The sequence below is a fragment of the Plectropomus leopardus genome, chromosome 4 (genome assembly GCF_026936395.1).
Source record: "Plectropomus leopardus strain MGB_pleo_1.0 chromosome 4, ASM2693639v1, whole genome shotgun sequence".
Classification (NCBI taxonomy): Eukaryota; Metazoa; Chordata; class Actinopteri; order Perciformes; family Serranidae; genus Plectropomus; species Plectropomus leopardus.
The window spans coordinates 31,606,755-31,630,105 of record NC_142179.1 but is presented as its reverse complement, the minus strand read 5'-3'; the positions used below and the strand labels follow the sequence as shown (position 1 = coordinate 31,630,105).

The 23,351-nt window shown below is 41.0% G+C and overlaps 1 protein-coding gene across 8 annotated transcripts in view; it reads right to left on the bottom strand.

The window, feature by feature from the left end:
* The window catches only part of arvcfb (ARVCF delta catenin family member b), a 253,471-nt gene that overhangs the window by 3,568 nt on the left and 226,552 nt on the right, over nucleotides 1–23,351 (bottom strand). For 7 of the 8 annotated variants that reach the window (XM_088077113.1, XM_088077114.1, XM_088077115.1 and 4 more), the window contains 8 exons: nucleotides 15,322–15,449; nucleotides 13,554–13,704; nucleotides 12,869–13,061; nucleotides 10,991–11,102; nucleotides 10,060–10,147; nucleotides 8,565–8,618; nucleotides 6,039–6,130; nucleotides 3,427–3,539 (listed from right to left, as the gene is read on the bottom strand). In XM_088077113.1, coding sequence (XP_087933239.1) covers nucleotides 3,438–3,539; nucleotides 6,039–6,130; nucleotides 8,565–8,618; nucleotides 10,060–10,147; nucleotides 10,991–11,102; nucleotides 12,869–13,061; nucleotides 13,554–13,704; nucleotides 15,322–15,449 — 920 coding nt within the window. In that variant the 3' untranslated portion in view covers nucleotides 3,427–3,437. The remainder of the gene's footprint in view (nucleotides 1–3,426; nucleotides 3,540–6,038; nucleotides 6,131–8,564; nucleotides 8,619–10,059; nucleotides 10,148–10,990; nucleotides 11,103–12,868; nucleotides 13,062–13,553; nucleotides 13,705–15,321; nucleotides 15,450–23,351) is intronic. The other variant, XM_088077118.1, reaches the window with a different exon arrangement.

The window sequence follows — 23,351 nt, the reverse complement described above, 5'->3', positions numbered from 1 at the left end:
GTGGGGTAAAACTGATTCTTAAATTCTTCAATTCTCAATTAAAACCCAATTCTCAACATTATGATTGCCTGTAACCACCAGTTACTGTTGCTAGGTAAGAGACGCTTGACAAAAAGAAACATGGGGACACTGTAACCTACACAGCATCAACCAGCTGACAGAAACTATCGCGACTAGCTGGTGGAGGTGGAGCATTTAGAAACTTAAAAGCCAAATATTCCCCTCAGGAGATGGTGGAGAGCAAAATAGAGCTAACGGGAGACTGAATCTTGGGTTTACCTTCAAATCAATATGATTTAATATTACGTCATGTATTACTTTTGGCAAAGAGGAATAAGATATATCAGGTTTTCGCTATACAGACAATACCTGTTACTATGATACATATATAGTTGTTATTTGTCTTTTTCATGGCATGTGTTGAGAAAAATCCAAAATATTACCAGCCTTTTCTTTCATACTAAATTGTGCTTTTTTTTAGAGTACTAACCACATTTTGTCACCAATGGATGTGAATTCGAGTGAAACCCTCCAGTTGTGCTTTCATGTCCAATAGCACGACAATCAGTTGGCATTTTCACAGTACTTGACAAATCACATACTGTTAACAAATGACTTTAATCATGTCAGTCCAGATGGTGAATGGAGGCAAGAGACAGCAAAACAGATGCTTAATGTCCTGGATGAAACCCTGCATGTGCTCAACGAAAGGAAAATGACTTACCTGATGCTCCATTCTTAATATTACCTTAGCTTAACTACAGTGATAAAAGTACAATGAATACCACAAATCACACCACTGTACGTCTAAAGAGTCTTTGTGATGTGTTTTCTATAATAATGGAATGGATGGAGGTGAAAGAATTACACGGATGGCCACTGACAGAGAAGATGAGGAAGGCAGTGAGGTCTGACAGGAGAGGAGAGGTGAGGAGGAGGCAGAGGGAGGAGATACATGCTGCTGATACAGTGATGACAACTACTGAAGCGCACCCAGATCAGCTCGCAGCTTTGCAGAAGTCATTTAGGGGGACATTAAATAATGGGTCAGTTATGGGGAACATTCACCAATGCACCGTAAATAAAATATGTACAGGTTTAAAGGCATGACTAATTTAGATTTCTTTCCTTGAGACTTTTCTAACAGCCTGTTGCCTTAAAGCTTGAGTGCATGAAGGTGAAAAAAATGGCTAGAAAGAAGAAATTCAGCTGCTGTTGGACGCAGGGGAACAAATTAGTATTTCTATTGGACATAAAAGCAACAGCTTTGACAAAAAGCCTTCATTAAATTTTAGCGGTTCTAGTTGTGGTGGCATTCACTAAACTGATCAAAGCTTTCCAGTGAAACAAGTTCTCTCTACTAAAAAAAAGGGTATTTTCAGAAATCTCTCAGGCACAAAAAGAAACTTAATTTCTTCCTTTCTGTTGTAGCTGTATGTCTGTCTCTGAAATTCCTTGTGTGTGTACACGTGTGGAAAATGAAAGCTTTTTTCTAATTTATGACCATAAAAGTTACACTTAGCAATCATTTATATTATGAATTCAAACACAAAATAATAAATAATGAAAAAAAATCAAATAAACTACTTCAGATCGCATCTGAATCGATGTGAGCTCACCTGTCATTACATCTCTGCCTTGAACATATCATGTGCGAGTGTATGCGTTGGCTCCCGTCATCACCTTACATGAATTATTTAGTGGAGGTTATCTTGTGTCATGTGCACACCAAATGCATACAGAGAAGAGATTGCATGTGTATATATGTGTGTGTAGGTGTCATCTTTCTCTATCTCCCTACTGCTTTTCATTAAAGGATAACTGAGTCCCTGGGGGATGCATCTGAAGTGCTAAAGAATGATTCCCCTTCATCATTTGCCACCAATTTTCAGCAGAGGCTGTCAGTGGAAGCATTGAGTGGAGCTAGGCATACATTTCAATCAGACAGGTGCTGTTGAATTGTAAACACAGATCAAAGGCTGTCTGCTTTCTTTGTGTATTACACTTTTTTTTTTTTTTAACAATAACGTGAGGCTCACCCCGAGTGGCTTCATTTGGATATTACAGTGGTAAAATTACAATGGGATACATTAGAGTAATGTTAGAATAGCAGTTGTCCGTTTGCTATATTTCACCCCCTGTAGTTACTGTTGCCACAACTGCCAAGCTCTCTGTCTTCACATGTTACATAATGCAGTTTACAATAAGATTGACTAATCTAAGTTCTTAGCAAGTTTTGAGATGATTCTTATTATTATTATTACTGGCAAACAAAATTGACGGCTGCCAGCTAGTAATGAGGTGTCTGCCATTGTCTACCTTTTCATTTCTAGTCAGCAAATATTAGTGGCTGAAAAGACAACTGGTGCCAAGAGATTTCATCAGCTGTAGCTAAACGAGCTAATGTTTGCTCCATTAAATGTCCTGATAAGGAAAATCTAAGAAATAACACGTTCTTACTCCCAAGTGATCAAATACTGACGCTCGGTCAGGGGCCCTACAGATCCAACTATGATGCTCTATATATCCCTCCAGAGTTAGTTTTGGATGTTCAGGGACAGCCTGCAGTGTCTTTTTTAAATTTAAACTTTCGGTTTTCACAGGAATAAGTATAGTAAGTATAGTAATAAGTATGTTTGCTACCAATGTAACGCACCTTAATGTTATGTCATGTGACAAACGTAACTTGTATAGTATGCAATGCCTTGCCAGGACGTTTGCCAGAATACAATAAAGAGGAGGACAGAGCTGGAAATCTTACCCTGACCTCTGACAGCATCCAGGGCCAGTTTCCACACAGTGGGAAACTCTTACTCTTACTACAGTCCCATGCAAACTGCTTCATCATGTGTAGAAATCTAAATCTTGACAGGCTTTCTCTGCCCTGTTACAGTTGCTAAGGCTATGATAGAACAATGGATGTTCGAGGGAGCAGATTAACGGTCAATAAAAGTAAAACAAATGAAGCATATCTGAATGAAAATCCACCCTGGGATACTGTTTCACCAGGACACCAACCAGTTGTGATTGTCGGTATATTTCACTAGTTTTCTCTTTTGCAATTAGATCTGTAGTTTTATTATGTGTGTAGAATATCCGGTCCTAAGTAAATATGAAGAACTTAAAAACGTATATCTTTATGAATTTCTACTACATCTAAATATGTATTTTCAATTTTAAAACTGTGAAAATTGTTTTCAACTGAGCGGCAGGTGAATAATGTAAATCATGCATGAAAAGAACAAGGTGACTTCTCCAGCTGACTGTTCTGGGCGCAGGGTGACAGCAGGTCTACATGATACAGTGTGAGGTTGAAAGAAACACAGGTGGAAACGATGAACAAACAGGGAATGAAAAGGATGCTACAATCCCACCCAAAAGGTGAGGGTTGTTATTTTTTTGTGCTCTTTATTTTTTCAGACCTACCATGCATGCATTTAGACCCAGGAGTCAACAGGCTGGGGCTTAACATCACAAGCGTCCACCAGACTGACCGCAGGCCTGTTACTCCTGATATAGTGTTTCCTATTTGTGTCATTCTGTGGCCACAGGAGGACGGGTTAAAAAACAACAAAAAACACAGCAAAACAAAAAGAGGTCAATACATTTCACAAATACACTCTCATACACACACATACACATGCATTCAGGATCAGAGAAGCCAGTGTTAGTTCCCTGCCTTTAGGATAGCTTGGAAAGAAGTCAGAGTGATTTTCAAAACAGCGAACCAAAACATGCAAATGAAAGAGGGAGAGAGCAGCTTCAACAGCCAAGTTACATTCAAAGCGGGCGCAACACCTCTGGGAAGTGCAGACGGCAGACTTAGAAGACAGCTTTGGAGTTATGCTAGAAGGCCTTTTACACTCTGAAGACAAACACAACTGTTTGCTGTGATTACTCCTGTCTGTGGCTTCTGAGCTCTGTAAAGTTTCAGCCCTTTCAAGATGCGACAGTGGAACTTCAGCTCTGACTGGTATAACAGTTGAGCTAAATATGATATAGAGTAGGTGTCAACCAAAAAGGATCACTGAAGCCTGAGGTCAGAGTTTAGAACTGAAGCCGCCAGAAGCTGCTACTCTGCACCGCTACACATTAGCCGCTTTATTTGATCCTTAAAGGGGGAAAGATTTGCACTCGTTTTAGTATAAAGGCCTCTGAGGAGCTGTAAGAGGTCGTGTTAGACTTAAATTTTCTTCTTTTTGGCTCAACACAAACATTTTTTTTTTACATAATGTCAATATAGAAAATACATCAGTAAATATAAAACTCGAGAGTTTAGTTTCTACAGACCTCCAGTGATTAAACGTAATGTGATGCAGTGATGTGGAGGTGTACTCCTGGGTTTGGTCAGTGTGCTCTCACATCACTGTTATATGTGGTTACAGTGGCAGTAGAGCACACTTCTAACACAACAAACAGGCAGCTATTGAACCTTTGGATAACAGAGGGCAGTAAACTGCTGCTTTACAGCCTGGTGTTAAGTGCCCCTTTAAACAAAACAAATCACTGTAGCTGCACATTTAACTTTAAAAAGAAATTCTGAAATGTTACCAAACACTTTCAGTGTAAGAGTAAAATCCATAGGACTGTACTTAAAGTCGGAGGCTCAAATCATCCCTCATCCAACTTCAAGTCGAGGAGTTGTTTTTTCCGAGCACTGTACTTCTGTGGACAATTTGGTCCCCAGATTTTGCTGTGAAGTGAGTGCTCTTGACTGTCACGCTAATTTTTGAACATCTTCAAACTGAATTTACAGCTCACAGCAAGTTAATAGGATACAGTTTCTGACTTTTGTTGATATTTAGTGTTGGCAAAAAATGCTGTTGTGCATTTGTGACCCGTTGTTAGCGGCGTTAGCTTGTATATGACGTGGATGCTGCTGTCACTCTGAGCGTCCCATGTTCAGACTTCAAAAGTTTGTGTGTAAAACAAAAACAAATCATCCAGTATTCCTATTGAACTTCCGATCTGATTCGACTGGCACAATACTGAGTCAGGTACAGCCCTAAAAATCTTTTCCCCGATTATCAGCTAACTGACATTACTGAGTCAGGTAACTTCATGAGTCTTGTGCTACTGTTGTACTTGTGCTATCCTTACACCACATATAGATTATTTACTGTTTACTGTTGGACACTAGTTTTGTAAAAGTTACATTTGCTCACTTTAGGATACTGGATTTTCTGTATGAATAAAATTGCTACAATACTGAAACAATACCCTAATAAAACATGAATAATTACCTCCTAACTGTAAACTAATGTGCAATTCAGATAAAAAGCCCAACCCCACAGATTATTAACTGTTCCATTAACTCTGCTCCAGCAATAACTTCTATTCTGACTTTGCCTTGGAAAGCTTTTAAAGAGGCTGAATTGCACAGAGTAACAGATATATGATCATACACCAAAAGAGACTTATGCTAACCTGGCTTAATGGACTCTTTATTGCATTCATTTTACAATCCCACGGGGAAAATCCTTTTCATCTAGCGCTAAAGTAGATCAAAAAATAAACTACAAAAAGTACTTGAGATCCATTTGACACATGTCAGACATCCCCTGAGGCCATTATCCTGTGACTCCTCTTTGAGGCTGGATGGCAAATGAGCTCAACAATAAACAAACTTTGGCTGCAGTGTGAAGTGGCTGTATAATCAGCAGACGACCACTTGATAGTGCAGCAGTCTGTTCACTGCCAAGGCAAAGGGTCGTCTCCATGAGGAGCGGTTGTTGCCGGTTCTTTTAATCAGTCTCAGATTAATTACAAACGCCAAAAGCTTACACTCAATTAACTGGTGGCTCTCAGATCTGAGGCTGTCCACAGCGGCGGGCTGCGGCGGGCAACATTAACAGAGGATGACAACTTGCAGCCTCTTTACAGAATCGATAGGATTAAGAGCCTCTAATGAGGACCACCACAGAAAACATGAAGAGAGTGAGACACAGAGGAAGAGGACATGTGAAAACATTTCACTGAGACATCATTATTTCACCCTCTGTCCCCTCCCCGGGTGTCCAGAAGAGATCTGCCTGTACCTTTAATGGCTCTCGTTCTGTCAGGTCCACTGAGCTGTCGACTGTCTTGTATTTGCAGTCCTTGTCCCTCTGGTCAATGGTGGAGTAACCATCTAATGGGGTCAGAGAACACTGGTCAGTTAATTCCTCTCCATCCTCGATTTAAAAAAACAAAAAAACAGTGACAGATAGTTTTAAAGAGTTGTTCTAACCTGTGTGGAGCACATTCTTACCTTGCACTTGTCTAGCCTTTCTGGCACTTGTGTTATTTACAACCACAGCAGGTTTAAAACAAACTAGACGAAGCATCCGCAAGCGCTGTATGACCCCGTCCTCATTACTGTCTTTAAAAATGCACTCTCACATACTCCAGCTCAGGGCCAGTATTCATCAAGCATCTCAGAGCAGGAAATAAGCCCCAACTACCCAACACTTCTCAGAGTGAAACACACTGTATTTGGTCTTACTTTAAGGATTAGGAGTTCAAGCTTTTTATCAACATCTGCAACCTTGAAAATCACTCCTATCATAGCAAAGATTTTGGAAAGCTGAAGGGATTTTCAATGTGCCAAAAAGTCTCTCCTCCCACACTCATTTGATGAGAAAAAGAAAAGATTGTTGTGGCAGACATTTTTGTTTGACTTACCTTGTATGACATGCAAAAGAAAGCACATGCCCTAAGTTACTCGCAAAACCTGCAGACCTTGCAACCTTACAGCACCTGTCATTACATCTCTGCCTTGAACATATCATGTGCGAGTGTATGTGTTGGCTCCCGTCATCAGCTTACATGAATTATTTAGTGGAGGTTATCTTGTGTCATGTGCACACCAAATGCATACAGAGAAGAGACTGCATGTGTATAAAACTTGGCACTATAAAACTATGTGACTGAGAAGAACTGCCTATTGAGTGTCAAACAGCTATCAAATCTTTTAAATTGCATACACATTTATTTCTTAAGCCTCACGTGACCTCCAGTATTTACTTGGAGCCTAAGATGTAAATGGCTTAAACAGTTTTATGTGAAGCCATTGTAAAATACTTAATAAGAGCAGCAAAGAAGAATTAGCAAAATGTCAGCTTTGGGAATAGTTTACACTGGAAATAAGGCTGGCTGACATAGCTAAAAAATAATATTGCAATAATTTTTGGGCTATATCAAGATACCCAATATATGTATGGGTATATTGAAATCCCTGCTAAACTACTGTAGACTACAAAATATTAAAAGAATTACAGTTACAATAAAGTTTAATAAAGTAACTACTGTTATTTAAGTATTGTTATGATGAAATAAATCAAAGCGGAACCAGTAGTGCTTTTAATTTTAATTTAGTTTTCAGCTCTCCAGGTCATATATAAATACTATTACTATAAATATGTGACAATGTATACTCATTGTTAATGATATAGATATACACTTCATATATATTTTCATAAGACATGCTACATCAATTATATTTAATATATCGCCCTTCCTTCACAGGTAGGGCCCTGCAGTTTAGAGTTTAACCTGAGCCATGCTATAAAACGATGATAGCAATCATTTTACATCCATAGAGGGTTAGTGTCCAACTGTTTATTTATTTTTAATACAATGATATAAGTGTGGTATTCAGTATCGGCTGATAAACAAATTCAAGTATAGGTATCAGGAAAAAAAGGCATCTGAAAACCTCTAGCTTTAGGCTAATTATTAATTTTGGCACCAAATGTTTGCACAGACTACTTATACTCAAATGTTGCTATTTTCTACATTTCCAAATTTCTACTGTTTAATATTTCAAACTGAAATCATCACAAAAAAATGTCATCATAAATTCTGTTTAAGAGCTCTGAGTGTTAAAACAACATTTTCCCCTGAGAGTTTGTCTCCTTGTTCAAAGTTAATGTAGGAGGGCTTCATAGAGGCCCTACTTTGTAGCGGGAGTATTTTTAGTCCTACTTTTACTTTCAGCACAATTCCTGAGAGGAATTCTTAGATGCTTGATAAATATGGAAATGGCTTGAAGGGAAAGCAGCATGATATACAGGGCGTCTTTAGGTAAGTGGGTGAAATAAAAAAACAAAGTACCTTTAAAAAGTTACTTCTTCACAGCACAAAATCTTCCACCCCAAGAGTCACAACATTCTTAAAGGTAAGAGGTAAAAAAAATCTCAACAGCAGCAGGATTATTTACTTTGAAAGAAGCACAGTGGAAGAGCTCTGCCCTATGAGATATTAGGAGTGTTTTTTTTATTTAAGTGGAAAACCACCCACATCTTTTGGTGTTGAGCTGCTAATGAAGGCCCAGCTTTGTACAAACATCTTGTCAAGAGAGGGGTCTTGCACACAGCATCAAAGAGTGTCATGTCTGAAGTCATCGTCGCAAGATCAGAGTGTTCGGTAGTTTGAAATTTCAGATTAAAAATAACATCTTGGCAATGGTAAAAGAACTAGTGTGGAAGAGATGTCGAATCAAAGACTCTGTTGGACACCGGAGAGAGATTAGAGGGGAGCTAGCTCTTCTTTGGCTAAGGACGATCATGCAGTCTGGCTCTTACCTGGACCCAGCTCATCCATAGGTATCATATCACCACTGCCACATTTCCTGGTGCCTGAAAAGCATTCATATGCCATTTGTACAAAAGCGGCGCATACACAAACTGAGTCATTGAGCCAAAACGCTGCTGCTTTTCAGGGTAATGGTTCTCGGCCAGTGATTGAATAATGCAAACTGAGAGTGGGCAGGCATGAGCGCCTCGTTTCATGTGCATGTATGGATGCAAAAAAAAGAAAAAAAAAAAAAGAAAAAAAAGGAGGGGCATAAGGCCAAAAATCAGGACATTAAACTGCTGCTATGCTATTGACTCCTCTGTCAAAGAGATGTTTGTTGTTGGGCCAATGCACTGCATGAGTCCTCCACCCTCCCCCACAGATACTGCTGCTGCTATAGAAAACCTCCATCCCAGTTTTTTTGATTGTGGAAACAGTTGTACACACTTGCGTAAGGATGGGAAATTTTCATTATCTCCGACCCCTTTTATGTCAATTTAAAACCCACAATGAAAATTAAAAAAAAGACATTTCCTCATATGTCAAAATTAACTTTTTGAGGATTGGAGGTTTTACTTCAACAGCAGCAGCCGTTCAAAACTCCAGTTCCCTTTCTACGTGTTTTATTTTTGACCCCTATGAACAATACTGTAGCAACATATAACACACCACACAGAGGATGAGAGTAGTAATGTGACAAGCACAGTGCTTCAATATAGCCATGACAAAAAAGAAAAAAAAGACACGTTCCTCAGCAAAGTGGACACAGTCACACGCTATTTTCAAGATAATGTTAGTATTTTGTTTCAACCTGCTTTGAGGACTTTTTGGGTGGGATGCTTCATGTCCGGGTAATATGACAAAAATACAGCCTGTGTTATTTATGCCCTGGCATATCCTTCCTAAGCATAAATCTGCTAATATTCTATTTAAAAAATTTTTTTTTTTCCTGATTTTGAATAAATCTCATAAAAAGACCACAACATTGTAAATGAACATGGGAAATGCAGTGAATCTGACTTCATCTTATACACACTCTCTTGCTGCTGAAAATGCTTATTAGAACTCCAAATGTGTATTCCTCCATGGCTGAAAAACATCCCCAAAAGTGCTCTATTTAAGATTCAGGTTATTCATTTTGATAAATACTACATTACCTAGTTGTTTTAGGAAATTTCTGATTGTTTATGAGAGTGGAAATCAATGTTCAGGACCTGTTTTTAAAGATTTACATCTTAAGAAGGAACCAATGTGCTAAGAGACACAGATGGGATAGGGAAAATAAAAAGTATTGAAAGATGAACCTGTCCATTTTTGACTTTGAAGCGACGTGTAATTAATATTTACAGAGGAGAGATCTTCTCTGCCTCATCCCACCCCCTTGGTCCTCAAAACAGGTGAAAACAGCAGCAATCACACACACACACACACACACACACACACACACACACACACACACACACACACACACACACACACACAAAAACACACACTTTAACTGACCTTGGTTCTTCTCCATCAGGGGTAGGGTGGTGTCGTCGTAGCCTGGCTTGCCGTTCTTAGTTGCCTTAGGGGTGACTGTAACAGTCGGCTGAGAGAAGAAAAAGGTAGGTTTAAACTTTAACATTTTTGCTCACACACAGACTGCTCCCACATTGTCTTAGGTGAAAGTACCTAAGTAGTAGAGTTTTTGCTCTGTCATCTTGGTCTCAGCTGCAGTCATCTTTATAAACAGGCCTGAGGACCTTTTGAACACTGAATGCTGCTAACTGGCACTTTGTGTTAAGTTTGCTGCTTGTTGCTTGTGTGTGAACTTCCATGCTCTTTATTTTAACTTTTTTTGTTGTGTTTTTAGTCTGTTTGTTCTTTTATATATCTTTTATTTAACCAGGTAAAAGACTCATCGAGATTTAAAATCTCTTGAGTGACCTGGCCAAGAGGGCAGCTTAAAACAAGGTTATAACAATAAATACAGACAGACAAATACAACTATCAAACAAATACAACTATCACACAATACAAAGAGTGAGCACAATCTCCAGGTAAAATGCGAAAGTGCAATCATCAAATTTCCTTGTTTTTATGTGAAATTCATCATGCTGCTGTCTTGGCCAGGACTCCCTTTTAAAACCGTATTCAAACATAATTTCAGGAAGCTGGCATACATGAAGAGAGAGATGGGAAGTTAAACTGGAGAAACGTACGTGATCAACAAATCGACACATATTAGAGCGACGAAAACAATTTGCCGTTATGTTACAGCACATGTAAGGCTATCCATGAAAGATTACTGAAACGATTTCATTACACACAATAGCATTTCCATGACTTTTCCAAAACTCTCAATGATTTTTTATTAATTCCATGACTGACATTGCATGACTTTTCCCAATTTTCCATGATTGTAGGAACCCTGAAGATTACATTTCTGTACCTGGAAGTGGCTTTTGTTCCAGCCATCCTTGGTCAAAGCGTTTCTCAGCTCCTTATAACTCCACACCGTCTGAAGCACATGGGACGCCGCCTTGGTTTCACGAGCTGATTGGCTGAGGGGGCCACAAGAAAGAAGAAATAAATGAAGAAATAATACAGCCATTAAAGTCAGAAACCCCCCAAACAGTGACGGCTGGGTATACTAGCACACAAATCAATCTCTTTATTCAAAGACGTCGTGTCCCTGGAGCGGCTGCAGGGTCTAGTTTTTAATTCACAGCTAGATGAGTGCACATTTCCTTTCATTAGCTACCTCTGAGCCACCCGTATTAATTACATGTGGGTGGGGGTCTCACTTCAAAGAAAGCTAATCTCATGCGGGTGAGAGGAAATACAGCTATTTGGTCTTTGATTGAACTATGTATATTCACGCTCGCTGCAGTGACGCTCCGTCTGATCAATACTTCACCACACAAGGACGAGCTTCTGAAAAGTGCTCTTCATCTTAAATGAAAAGTGTGGTGCACACTCTTCTCTTTAGACTGATGAACACTGTGTGGATATTTGAGACACCTCTTGACAATATCTGCTTTTCTGTCAATATCTGATAGTTTGCATTCATTCGGCATTAGAGGAGCATCTACACTCACACTTTAAAAAGCAGCAGCTCCAGAGGCAGCCCCCTATAACAATGGCCTCCACTTCTGAAAGCCTCTTAATTAATGTGTGGTGAGTTGTGGTGTGTGTGCAGGCCATGGCTTGTTAGAGTATAGTATTATGGCAGCCAAGCTCGGGCCATTAGAGACACATTACATTATCCTCCATGAATACTAATATAAAGGCTCATGATGCAAATTGCATTCAAGGTCATGCTGCAATTATTACATGTACAATGGTATACATCCACACTTCTGCCATGGATTTATATGAATATAAATGTACAGTTAGTGCTTTGTTCACTGGCTGTTCACCTACAGTATGTAAATACACACAAAAAAGCAGCAGTCACCTACAATTCACTGAACACAGCAAGTATTTGAATAAACTATGCATTCTTTAGGCAACTTGTTTTGTGATAAAGGTTGAACAGTTTTGCCAGTGTTGCATGTATGATTTTGCATGTGCCAATTGGGGCTGCCTATGTGTAAAAAGTGATGTATTTATTCATTGAATTCTCAACAAAATCAATTTCCAAACATTAATGAATCCGAAGATGACTGGTTCAGATGCACGCAATCTAGAAATTAGGGCTGGACCCAAATATTTGGCTTTTCGAATATTCGTTAATTGGGTGGGTATTTGGTTTTCAATTTAGGGATTCAGATTTTCTTTTTTTATTGCAGGGGATAAATATCATGAAATTCTTTGTGAGAAAACAATAAATAATAAATGTATCCTAAATTGAGTGTGTCACTACATCCTGAAGAAGGCACAAGCCGATGCACATCATGTATTTTTAATGATTCTAGTCCTATGAATTAAAGACCTTTTATGCTTTTCCAACTGTCCTGAGTGCCTGGATCCGGTTCTTTTACACCACAGTTTTTTTGGTCATAAGTTCCTCCCTTTTTTTGAAGCATATCCTAAATCTTTTTGAAGATAGCATGTTCTGCTTCTGTTTCACAGGGCTTTTTCTGCTAATTGTAAGTAGCTTGGTTTTACGTTCGTAGGTCTATAATCATTTGTCAATGATAAAAAATTGTCACATGCTGTGTAATGTCACAAAAAATGCATAGAAAGGTCATTTAACCCAACACCTCTGGAGTTTGGAATGCCTTTAAACTCCAGAGTCCAGAAAATGCTACTCAGGGCAGCACTACAAGAAATCCTGACTCCTTACATGTTGAAAAGGAACATTAATATGTGATGTAAATCTTACCTGGTCCTGTTGATGGCGACTAGCTTCTCAATGGCCTGGGCCTGGACGAGGGAGCGGGCGTTTTCAGAGCTGTCAGTGACAATCTCGTGGATGGTGTTGAGAATGGCGACCACAGTGTCCTCCTCCAAGTTTTTGGCTGGCCGCTGCTGGCCGCTGGGCAGGTTGCTCACCAAGTCCCGCATGGCATAACTTCCTGTAAGGTGAAATCATTTTTAATGTTAGCAAGGTGACAGTTCTGGTAATAATTTAGCTATATGTTACCTATATACTTATTCATATTTATATTCATATTTTAACATGATTTAACATGTCATGTAGTACAGCACCGAGTCTTTTGAGTCTTGTGAGTCTTGTGAGTTGAGATAATTTCAGTTGTTTTGATGCTGACTGGATGTTTTTAGTGTGCAGTAAGCCCATTAGAAACACTCCAAGGCTTTAGAGCGGGCAGAGAAGTACTATTTGTTTTCATAGATTACTAGTCTCATTTAGTGCTATGTGGATATAATGATAGTTTCAGCAAATATTACACAGATTTGATTTTTTTTACAAAAGTCACCAACTGTAGCTTTAAGAGGTTATGATTTGGATAAAGCAAAAACAATAATGATCCACTGTATTTGTGTTGATCTGGAACACTTGTGATGAAACTTATATCAGTGTGTGTTATGTTGCTAATGGTTTGTACCGATCAGGTCCTTGTTGCGGCGGTCGATGGACAGGTTGCGCAGGGCGATGGCCACAGCTCGCACCACCTTGTCAGAGTCAGAGCGTAGCAGCTCCACCAGGATGGGAAGACCTTTCTCCTTACGCACCGTGGCTCGGATGTAGTTGGACCACTGGAGGGCAGACAGAGAACAGGGTGTGACTGCTTTTTATAATATCAAACCTTTAACCTTTAGTGTAAGCTGAGTGAGCACACGCTGTCAGCAGCGTCCTGTTTGACATTCATGCAGACCTACAGATTCCCACCTGGGAGCTGCCCAGCATAACCACACACCTTTTCATGTGACCACTGAGACAGCTCCACTGGAGGAGTCCAGGTCACCTCCATGAGGAACATTTCTGATATATGACTTCATGCTCTCTCTCTCTCTCTCTCTCTCTCTCTCTCTCTCTCTCTCTCACACACACACACACAAAACCCAGACATGCACACACACCAAATCATTCATTCACTACAAGACAGCTCAGTGCTGCTCCTTGGGCTTGACTAATTCACAACATTCCACAGTGGGGCTCTGAATGGACATGTGATATAATTTGTCTTAATTTAAACATCAGTAGATTTTACTTCTCATTTTTTTGTAACATGAAACATTAAGTTTGACATAAAAGGGTTTATCTTCTAAGCGCTGGTACCCCAAGAGATGTAATTAAGCAGAGGACAGGCACAGCTGAACCAGCAGGTGGCAGTAGTAAGCTTTCAGAAAGGGGTCAACCCAGTCGCACAGAACTAAGCAGAAGCAAAGAATGAGGAGGATTTTACAGAAGCAGCTCTGATATCCTCCCAGGAAGCAGGGACATGCTTTGTCCAGATATGACAGTGTGATGGGTTAGCGGCTCCACAGGTTCCTGAGCCTTGCTAGGCATTCTGATCAGCTCCAAAAGTAAAAAAAAAACCAAAAAAAAAAAAAACCAAAGGAAAGACCGATTTCTCTTCAAAATGCTCACCTGAGCTGAAAATCACTACTGCTGAATTATTAACAAGAAATTTGGGACCCAGGGGCTGAATCTAAAAAAAATATCAGGAATTTGGGTGTTTTTCCCACTCCAGGTAAAAAGGTTTCAGAGGACTCAAGGATGTTTACAGTCTGACACACGGGTGTTAAGAGAAGTGCTGCCGTGGACTGAATGCAGCCGGCCTGCTGAAAAACATAAGTGACCGTTCTTGCCCGAGGTGCTCCTCGTAAACTGGCATCCGACAACTAGCCTTCCCTGTTGATAATTCACTGCTGCCTGCGAGCCAGACAGCCTCTCAGCAGCTCCACAGCCGCTCTAATTGGAATAAATGTCTGAACTCGGCTCTGGAGGTTCTCACATCATCCATCATAAGAGGCGAACATCTAACAGAGATGAAAGCTTCATGTACATTAGTTATCTAACCCTTATTTAGTCATGTAATCCCACTTAAATGGATGGTCGTGACCAAGAAAGGTAGCATCAGTGAAAAGATTGTGCTTGAGCTACCTGCTGGTTTGACTGCAATTCAGCTTACACGGTGGCTATATATTATGCAGAGAGTGCATCTACACCTTGTTAGTAACTCTAAATTCCTCTGTTTCCTTTTAAGTCCATCAGACTGTATTTTTTGCTCCAATCACATTTCAAGATATCTGCTGCTGAAAGGTCAGTGATGAGGACAGACGAAAGAATGCAATGTACGAGGAAAGAAATCTAAAAGTCAGACAGGACACTGTGTCTACGTGTTGCACCCTCCCCAACCCTAGACTCACGGTCCACTGTCCAGCGCTGAGATTTTGCAGAGCCCCGGCAGCAGCCTCCAGGGTGTTGTAGTTCTGACTCTCCGTCAGCAGAGATAGGTAGAGCCTCACCACTTCCGGCTGATACAGCAGCTCGAAGCCTGCAGGGAAATACAGAGAAAAAAAACACACTGGTTAGACTCCCTGGTAAGACAGACTGGCCAATTAGGCTGTGAAGGTACCGGTGGTACAGTGCTGAGGTTTATCTTGGACCACTGGGAGAGAACTTTGGCAAGAGGACATGGGGAAGAAGCTTGGGTTTACCATAATGTACAATGCCTCCGGTTACAGCAGGACAACCCTGATAAATGCCACAAAATGTGGGATGCAAATACAGTCTGTCCACTTGTTTTCACAATAGGCTGCAAGTGCTAGAACAGAGCCTTGTATCTTTCCTAAAGCGTTATGATTGAAAAAATACCTTTGTTATAAATGCGGAGAACACAAGGAGAAATTATTGACCCAACCAAACCCAGAGTATTTGAGAGGGAGGTTTATCTCGCTAGCACATAACACATTCCACCGCAGTCAATCATTAGGCCTCCCTCTGATGGAAACGTAATTACATTATCAGCTATTAGACAGAGCAGGCACAGGGAGAGACAGAGGCGTCGAATCACATCAAATCTAATTTATTCATCCGGGGTTTTTCTTATTTCGCACAAACAGGTTAGACGCTAAGTGCTTTACAAGGGATCAACAAGACGCGAGACGATTCATTTAAAAGGTACGGATCTGAGACCGAGGATGTTTCTTCTGTCAAGGTCATGTCTAGCTGCTCGCATCTCTGGAGGGAGTCATACATTTTTTATGGCGGGATGCATCACACTGCAGGAAGGGGAGACGTGTTGTCACATTTTAATAGCTTGAACAAAACAATGCTTTACAAGTTTGATGATCCTGAAGGCACATTTTTACGACTACGTGCAGGTTCATTTTAAAGCAATTCTACAAAGTGATCTTTTGTATACCAGCTACTCGTCCCGTGTTACATTGAATTTGTAAAGAAAACTTTGTTATTCTTACATGCCTCATTGGTGAACAAAGAATCCAAAAATGGGGGACATTTCTTAATGAACTGGAGTAAATGGGGTCTACGCTGAGCAACAGCTAAACAACATTGTTACTATTAAAAGCACCCAGGCCTGGTCAGCGACTGTGTGTGAGACTGTTTACTCGAAAGTGTAAATACTAAGGATTTAGCGAAAAAGCATGTGTTTGGGATTGACTGAGCAGACTGAGATTGAGTTGAGAGTTAAGAAACTGATGTTTGGATGGAGTTTTGCTGTTGTTAAACGCAGAGCCCTATGACTCCATTAACATACCGTAGAGGCATGTGAGAAAAACAAAGTTTCTATCACGGATTCAACACAGGATGGGTAATTTACAACGGGTTGATCATTTTGTGGGTGAAGTATTCCTTTAAGAAGTAGTCTTATACAATTATCTTGAGATTATTTGCTCAGATACCAGGAACAATCTTAATCTATTGCAACAGTGAAAAGTGGATGTCTTTAGCGTAAGGAATCAAAACAAGTAAGGCCAGAGTGCTTCAACAGGGGGCACTATCTGCTATTACCCACTTAAGGCTTAAACAGACTTTTGCACTATGGATCACATGTTAGCTGATGCTTTAAAACTGGTGGCTAAAATCTCCTTTTACAGAAATAACATTTCACCAGCAGCTTCCTTCCTATCCGCTACAATAGCACACAAGCAATTTCAAGTCCTTCTTCTATCCCTCTAGGCTCAAATTAAAGAAACTGTAAGCCACTCTTTCTTCCCATGTGCTCGGAGACCAAAATTTCCAAGGTTCTATTTGAAAACCCCTGTATTATGTGGGCAGGGATATATAGTAACCCTATTTGATTGATGCGCAAGGGCTGACAAGGCCCTTAGTGCATTCTTTGAGATCTTTTTGTAGTATAAGTGTGACTTGGGTCAAAGTATAAAAGCATGAATCAAAACCCTGAAGAGGCCACTTTAAGGTCTCTTTTTTTTATTGACTTGTTTTTTTTTCAGCAGAACAAAAAGAAAACAGTGAAAGAGGAAAGAGTGTCATTTGTGTGTTTGAGAGGTACAACAAAAACACACAAACTGACATTTGTGCCTCCAAATCCACATCTCACACCCGTAATTTACAGAGAGCGGAAGCTGGGGCGCGCTCTGGGATTGCCAGATTCAGACATAGCTACATAGTTGTTAACACTCAAAAAGCAGGGTTTTCACCCCTGTGCCCCCCCCCAACACACACCCTAACATCATGCCAAGCCTGCTCCAGAGTGTGTGTGGGAGGAACTGCCAGGTGGGAAAGATGTTACTGTTGGTGCAGCTTGAGAAATCTCAAACTTCTTTTCAAAGAAGCAGCAGAAGCAGGAGCTGTCAAGCGCAAGACCCCTGGTTGTAACCAGGTGCAAAAACATGAATCACATCAATAGGTTTTCTCTGAGGGGGCGACGCAAGAGAGGAGAGTCTGCAAACCAGACACTCAGCAACATTCTGCATGCTCCTCATATTTCTGGGCCTACTGGGTGCACACTCAGCAAACTGGAGACCATCTTGCAGGCGGTCCTGTTGACAGACACTTCATCTCCGAGGCACATTCTCTGTGCACAAAATGTCAGCCCGTGTTGAACGTTTGTTGCCAAGTTGGCCTGCGCTCCAAAACTGCTTTTTCTAACAGTATTTTTGTAATATAATCTGCAAATCCACATTTCCTCCATCTTGTAATTCCTGGGGTCTTGGTCAGGCAACCAACTGAAGCGACTTATGAAATTGCCCTTTTACAAATGAAAGACTCAAGACAAAGACAAGATGTGCCGTTCAACAAAGGAGGATGAAAATGGAGGGAAATTCACTGGGCCTTTAAACTAATTCCTTTATCCTAAGTGGAATTTCTCGCTGTTGAGCCAGAGAATATCTCTGCCAGAGCCTTCACTCAGCGTCCTTAGCGAGGGTTTAATGTCAGCACAGAGAGCCTTAGGTCTTTCCTAAAAGCACAAGCCAGGTTGAGCTCTGTTGGCAACTGTATACTGCAGTTTTGTTGTCATCAGTCATCTCTTGCTAGCCTTTTGGCCTGCTAGTTGTCAGTTTGTTAGGCAGAATTACAATTCAGAGAGGAGATGAGCTGTCAGCGTGACATGACCATGGCGTTGCTCAGGGCAACCCACAGCCCTAAATTCTGTGACAGACTGCAAACATGATGAGATTATTTAAATATGGATATATCCAGTGGTGGAGTGTAAGCAAGCACTGAGCACAGAGTATACAATGTTTTCAAACATCACTGTCACATATCTTGTTATAGTCACATATACATGGTGCAGGCTCGGACACCAGTTTTGGATGAAGAATCCGGATCCTTAGCTAGAAGCGGACTTACCACAGTGGAAAAATACCTCCATTACTCCTAAAACAATTTGTCATAATTTATGGGATGATCACATGTTTTGTATGAAAAATATTTTTCTGCAAAGTAACAGCAGCTAAAGCTGTCAAATACAGGCAGTGGAACAGAAATGATAGATTATCTCAAAATGATTGTTCTTAAACACTGCATTATGTTCCATCGCTGCCAGCTGCCAAGTCAATGTTACAAAAATAGAAAAGAAATCTATAAGTGAATACATTATAGTCAAAGTAATGTTGCCAACTCCCTGTGGGCTGAGCCCAGCGTGTCTACTCCCCCTACTTGTGTGTTGGCTTGGCACCTTACAACACCCCTGCTGAGCTCTGCTACGTAACCCGTGCTGAGACACACACACACACACACACACACACACACACACACACACACACGCGCACACACACACACGCACGCGCACACACAGAGTCAAAAATGCATGCAAAAAGAAATGCTTAGGAGATCTAAGCACATCCCCAAATAAGGTCAATGGGGAGGAGCAGCAGGTTACTTTTCAAAGCAGAAGATGACAGTGGCAACTCCTGCAACTGAGGCGAAGCACAATTAGTGCCCTTTGCAGGGCTTTGTGGTGCTGCAGTGCGTGAAAACTGGGTTAGAAACAAAGTTAAGTCGAAGTGATTGAGTGATGCTCAGTGCAGAGCTATAGCATTAACTCGGTTCAAGGAGCTTCACTATTGGCTGCAATTAAAGCCAAGGTGTAGCGGTGTGACAGGCTGGTAAATGATAATGGATTAACTGATGGGCGAGGAGGGGATACACACACTCATACATGTATTGGAACATAATGAGGACTTTTCCGAAGGCTCACACACTCATAGAAACACCTCACTGACTCAATTCTCTCAGCCATCTGCCTTCCTCTAGAATAGTTGGCGGCATCCGTGCAGAACTGAACTGGATACACACCTTTGCCAACACCTCTGCACACACGCACACACACACACCCCCAAGCCCTCGCCCAGACATGTCAAAAAGTGATGTTCATCGATCCAGTCTAGCTACAACGCGTACAGGGTCTCTTCCTGCATCTACACGAGCACTGTGCTAGCTCCATTTATTTACTGCTCCACTTCCAGCACACAGCACTTCCCACGAATCAGAGGGACATGATGGCGTATCACTTTCTACAACTCATAGGGGAGTTTTACAGCGCTGTGAAAGGACTGGAGAGAGGTGGAGGAAGATAAAGAGAGTGGCAGATGGAGGAAAAAAAAGAAAACAAACCGCAGAAAATAAATAAATCCCTCCTATCTGTCAGACATTTTTCTGTAACAGCTTTTCGCTCTCGTGTAGCCATTCTATACTCACAGGAATAACTGAATATCACAGCCTCTGACCTTTGCAGTCCTGACTGTTGGTTAATCGAAATGCTGATGACATCCAGCACTGTAGAAGCTGTTAATCTCATTGTTCAGTTTCTCCAGGTAGAAACAGAGACACTGAAGACATGTTAAGAAAAAAAGGAGAAAATAAAGCATATGCTGACCACAGGGTCACATTCTCCCCCTGTGTAACACACATAAATAAATCAGGCCGCTCCAGTGGGAAAGCCTAAAGTTGTCGAGTCTCCACATGTGAAACTTGTGCACATTTAACCCTGCCAGCCACCCTTTTTATGTAAGAGCGTCTTTAAGCACAGGCGCATGGGAGAGCACTACGGTGCTAATGAAGATTTTTGCGGGGCAGAACCACAGCGGGGCCGTGGCTAAATCAGCACATCATTAAAAGTATTATGCCATCGGTATTATAATGGTCGTGGCTCTCTCCGGCTCATTAAAAACCAAAAGGTGAGCGGTGGAGCCACGTAAACAAAACAAGTAAATTGGCAAGGTTCGCAGGGGCACAAAAAATGCCTTCAGTGCTTCTGCCTTCAGTCAGTGTTTGCAAAGTCTGCTCATTTTCTTGGCCACGCTGCTTGGAAGAGCACCACATGGATGGAGTTGGACAGTGTCAGTTCTCCAGTGCATGGCAGATAATTAAATTGGACAGGCCATAATGCATGGAAATCAACTGTAAATGCAAGAAAACCAGCTCTGAGAAATGCAATGGGCCATATTATTTTTCTGAGTGCTTTTAATTGAGGAATACATGCAAATAAATCAGTTTAGGTGGTAACATATTTTAAGAATGGATGGCAGTATCCTTGGGGATGGGTGAAATTGATGCTGTCGATTCTAAACTGTATAAATGTGTCTAAAGTATTCCTGGAGGAGGTGACGCATTGGAATCTGAGTGTTGTCATTCCATTTGTATTCTGGAGATGCATCTTAATGTCAGGCGTGAATGTAATCAGGCCCCAGATACGAGATGCATGTTAATGCTGCTTATAAATCACAGAAAAGTGCACTTAATTGACTTTCAAATTCTACTTTCCGCTGCTCTTTCTGGTGTAATTTCTGCTGTGAACCACTGTGAAAATCAGCTACTCCGCGAAGGTTACACTGAACAAACACTCTTTTGCAAACACAATTTGACCCATGTCTGGTTCAGTTGATTTAAAACACGCAAGTGTCCTCATTCTAAACCGGAGGGAGAACATGTGATGGAGGCTTGCATTCCCTTTCTCTCTGCAGTCCTCCTGACAGACTCAGAGCCAAGCGGAGCCAAAACAGAGTTCACTGCCAGGCTGCAAAGGCCGTTCACCCCCCGGTCACCCCTTCACACTGACAGGATCCAGGAGTCAAAGCTGCATTTTCTCTTCTCACACCCAGCCACAGAATGGCATCTCAATGGGCAGCCCCGGGGCACCACATATTAGCATACCCACACGGTGGTTTGGCCTTAGTTTGTTGGATGTTGACAAAGAGAGGCAGAAGGTGGCAACAGGCCCATCTCTTGGACAGCTACCCATCAGCTTTGGGCCACAAACATGTCCTGGTGTGATGGGATGGTTTAATAGAGGGCAGAGGAAGCTGGGGAAAGAGACAGAGTGGAGAGATCTCTGAGGCACAAGGCGAATACGCAGCACAGACTCCTCCCTCCCTCTATCTTTGCCATTTCACAACAGGGGTCTTGCTCTAGCACTACCAAAAGTCTGGTCCATGAAAGCTCGTTTCCTACCATTTAACACAATAGGATCCTTTTCAGCAAGCTGCCTCTGCAGTGACAGGGGAGTACTTCCTCCTGCTGCGGGCTTTTAGTTCAGAGAGGACACATCAACACCGTTAGCAAAAACATGCTGACAAACCCGACACCAAATAAAACGTCCAAGCACTCCTTTCACAAAGTCCATCGGAAATGCTCCATCAACCCCTGAACTTCGGACAGAAACGCGGTGCCAGTGGGTCTCTCACTCTTGAGCCGTGGTTGTATTAGGTTTTCTGTGGCTCGCTCAAGAATGTGCCTCGCAGCAATCCGGCCTCTCAGTGGATCAACAGTGGTAATGCTCTGGTTGTTTGTTTCCAATGTTCCTCCTGCTAATGTAATAGTGTTTCAGGGCCTGAGGTGAAAGTGTTAGTTTATATTACAATCTCTGTCAGGTGGACATATTATTTCCCTTGGGATAAAAAACATGTTGACAAGATATGTCACTTTTCCACTTGTGTAGAGTATGAAAAAGCCTTTCATAACAAGCGATTCAACCTTGAAAGTAAACATCGACCAATGTTTAGACAGATAGTACAAATGGCCTGTGCACGAAGACACAAAGGCCACTTGTGAGGAATTTCCTCTCTCTGTGTTTTAAAGAGTAAACCAAGCGCTGCTAACTCCATGTTTAGCACAGGTAAAAGCTGCATGTCATGGATCCAGGTGCTTTTAGTTGGAAATAATAAGAAAATGGACTGGGGAGGAAAACAAGTCAATTCCATTTTCCAAGTTGTATTTACCACTTTGTTGGGCCAGTCATGTGCACTTAAATGTGAATTAGGAGATGTGTGACAGCACTTGGAAACAGCAATAACCAATTTTAGAGTCTGCTGAAGGCACAGATATAAAAGTATAGCTATGATAGTCAACATTACCAACATTAGTGTGTATCCTCCTGCTATTTCTTCCCAATTAGTGCCAACTCTCACACCGAATCCTTATGCCACATTCAAAGTATGTGAGTTATCATGATTGCAAGCTTCCGACTTAAATCTGAATACAATTTGTGTCAATATCCAAGTCCTTATTACTCCTGGAAAACCTTTTAAGATGCATAAAATGCAAAAAAAAAAACCAAGCCTCGTATTAGGCCCACATCGCTGATCAAGGTAATTTAACACTAATTTAATACAATTTCTAACCCTAACACAATCAACTCTGAATTCAAACAATGTGGCATATCCCTAGATGACGGATATGTATTATTTAGTATTCAACTTGTCCGCTGTATTTGTAACCATTTGTTTGCAAGTAATTTGTTTGTTTTGTATTATTACAGTTGATGTAAAAAAATATGTTTCTTTTTCTGTTTTGTTAGTGTTGTCAACATGGGTGTGTTTTGGATTAAAAACAAGAGTTGATAGAAAAACTAATGAACAAGGTTCAACTTTTCATCCAGACTGTGTTGACATGATGAAAGATTAAAGAAGGATTTTACTACTGGAGACATGATCTCTTCATAAAACTGGGCTGTTGGAAAAGACAATATTTT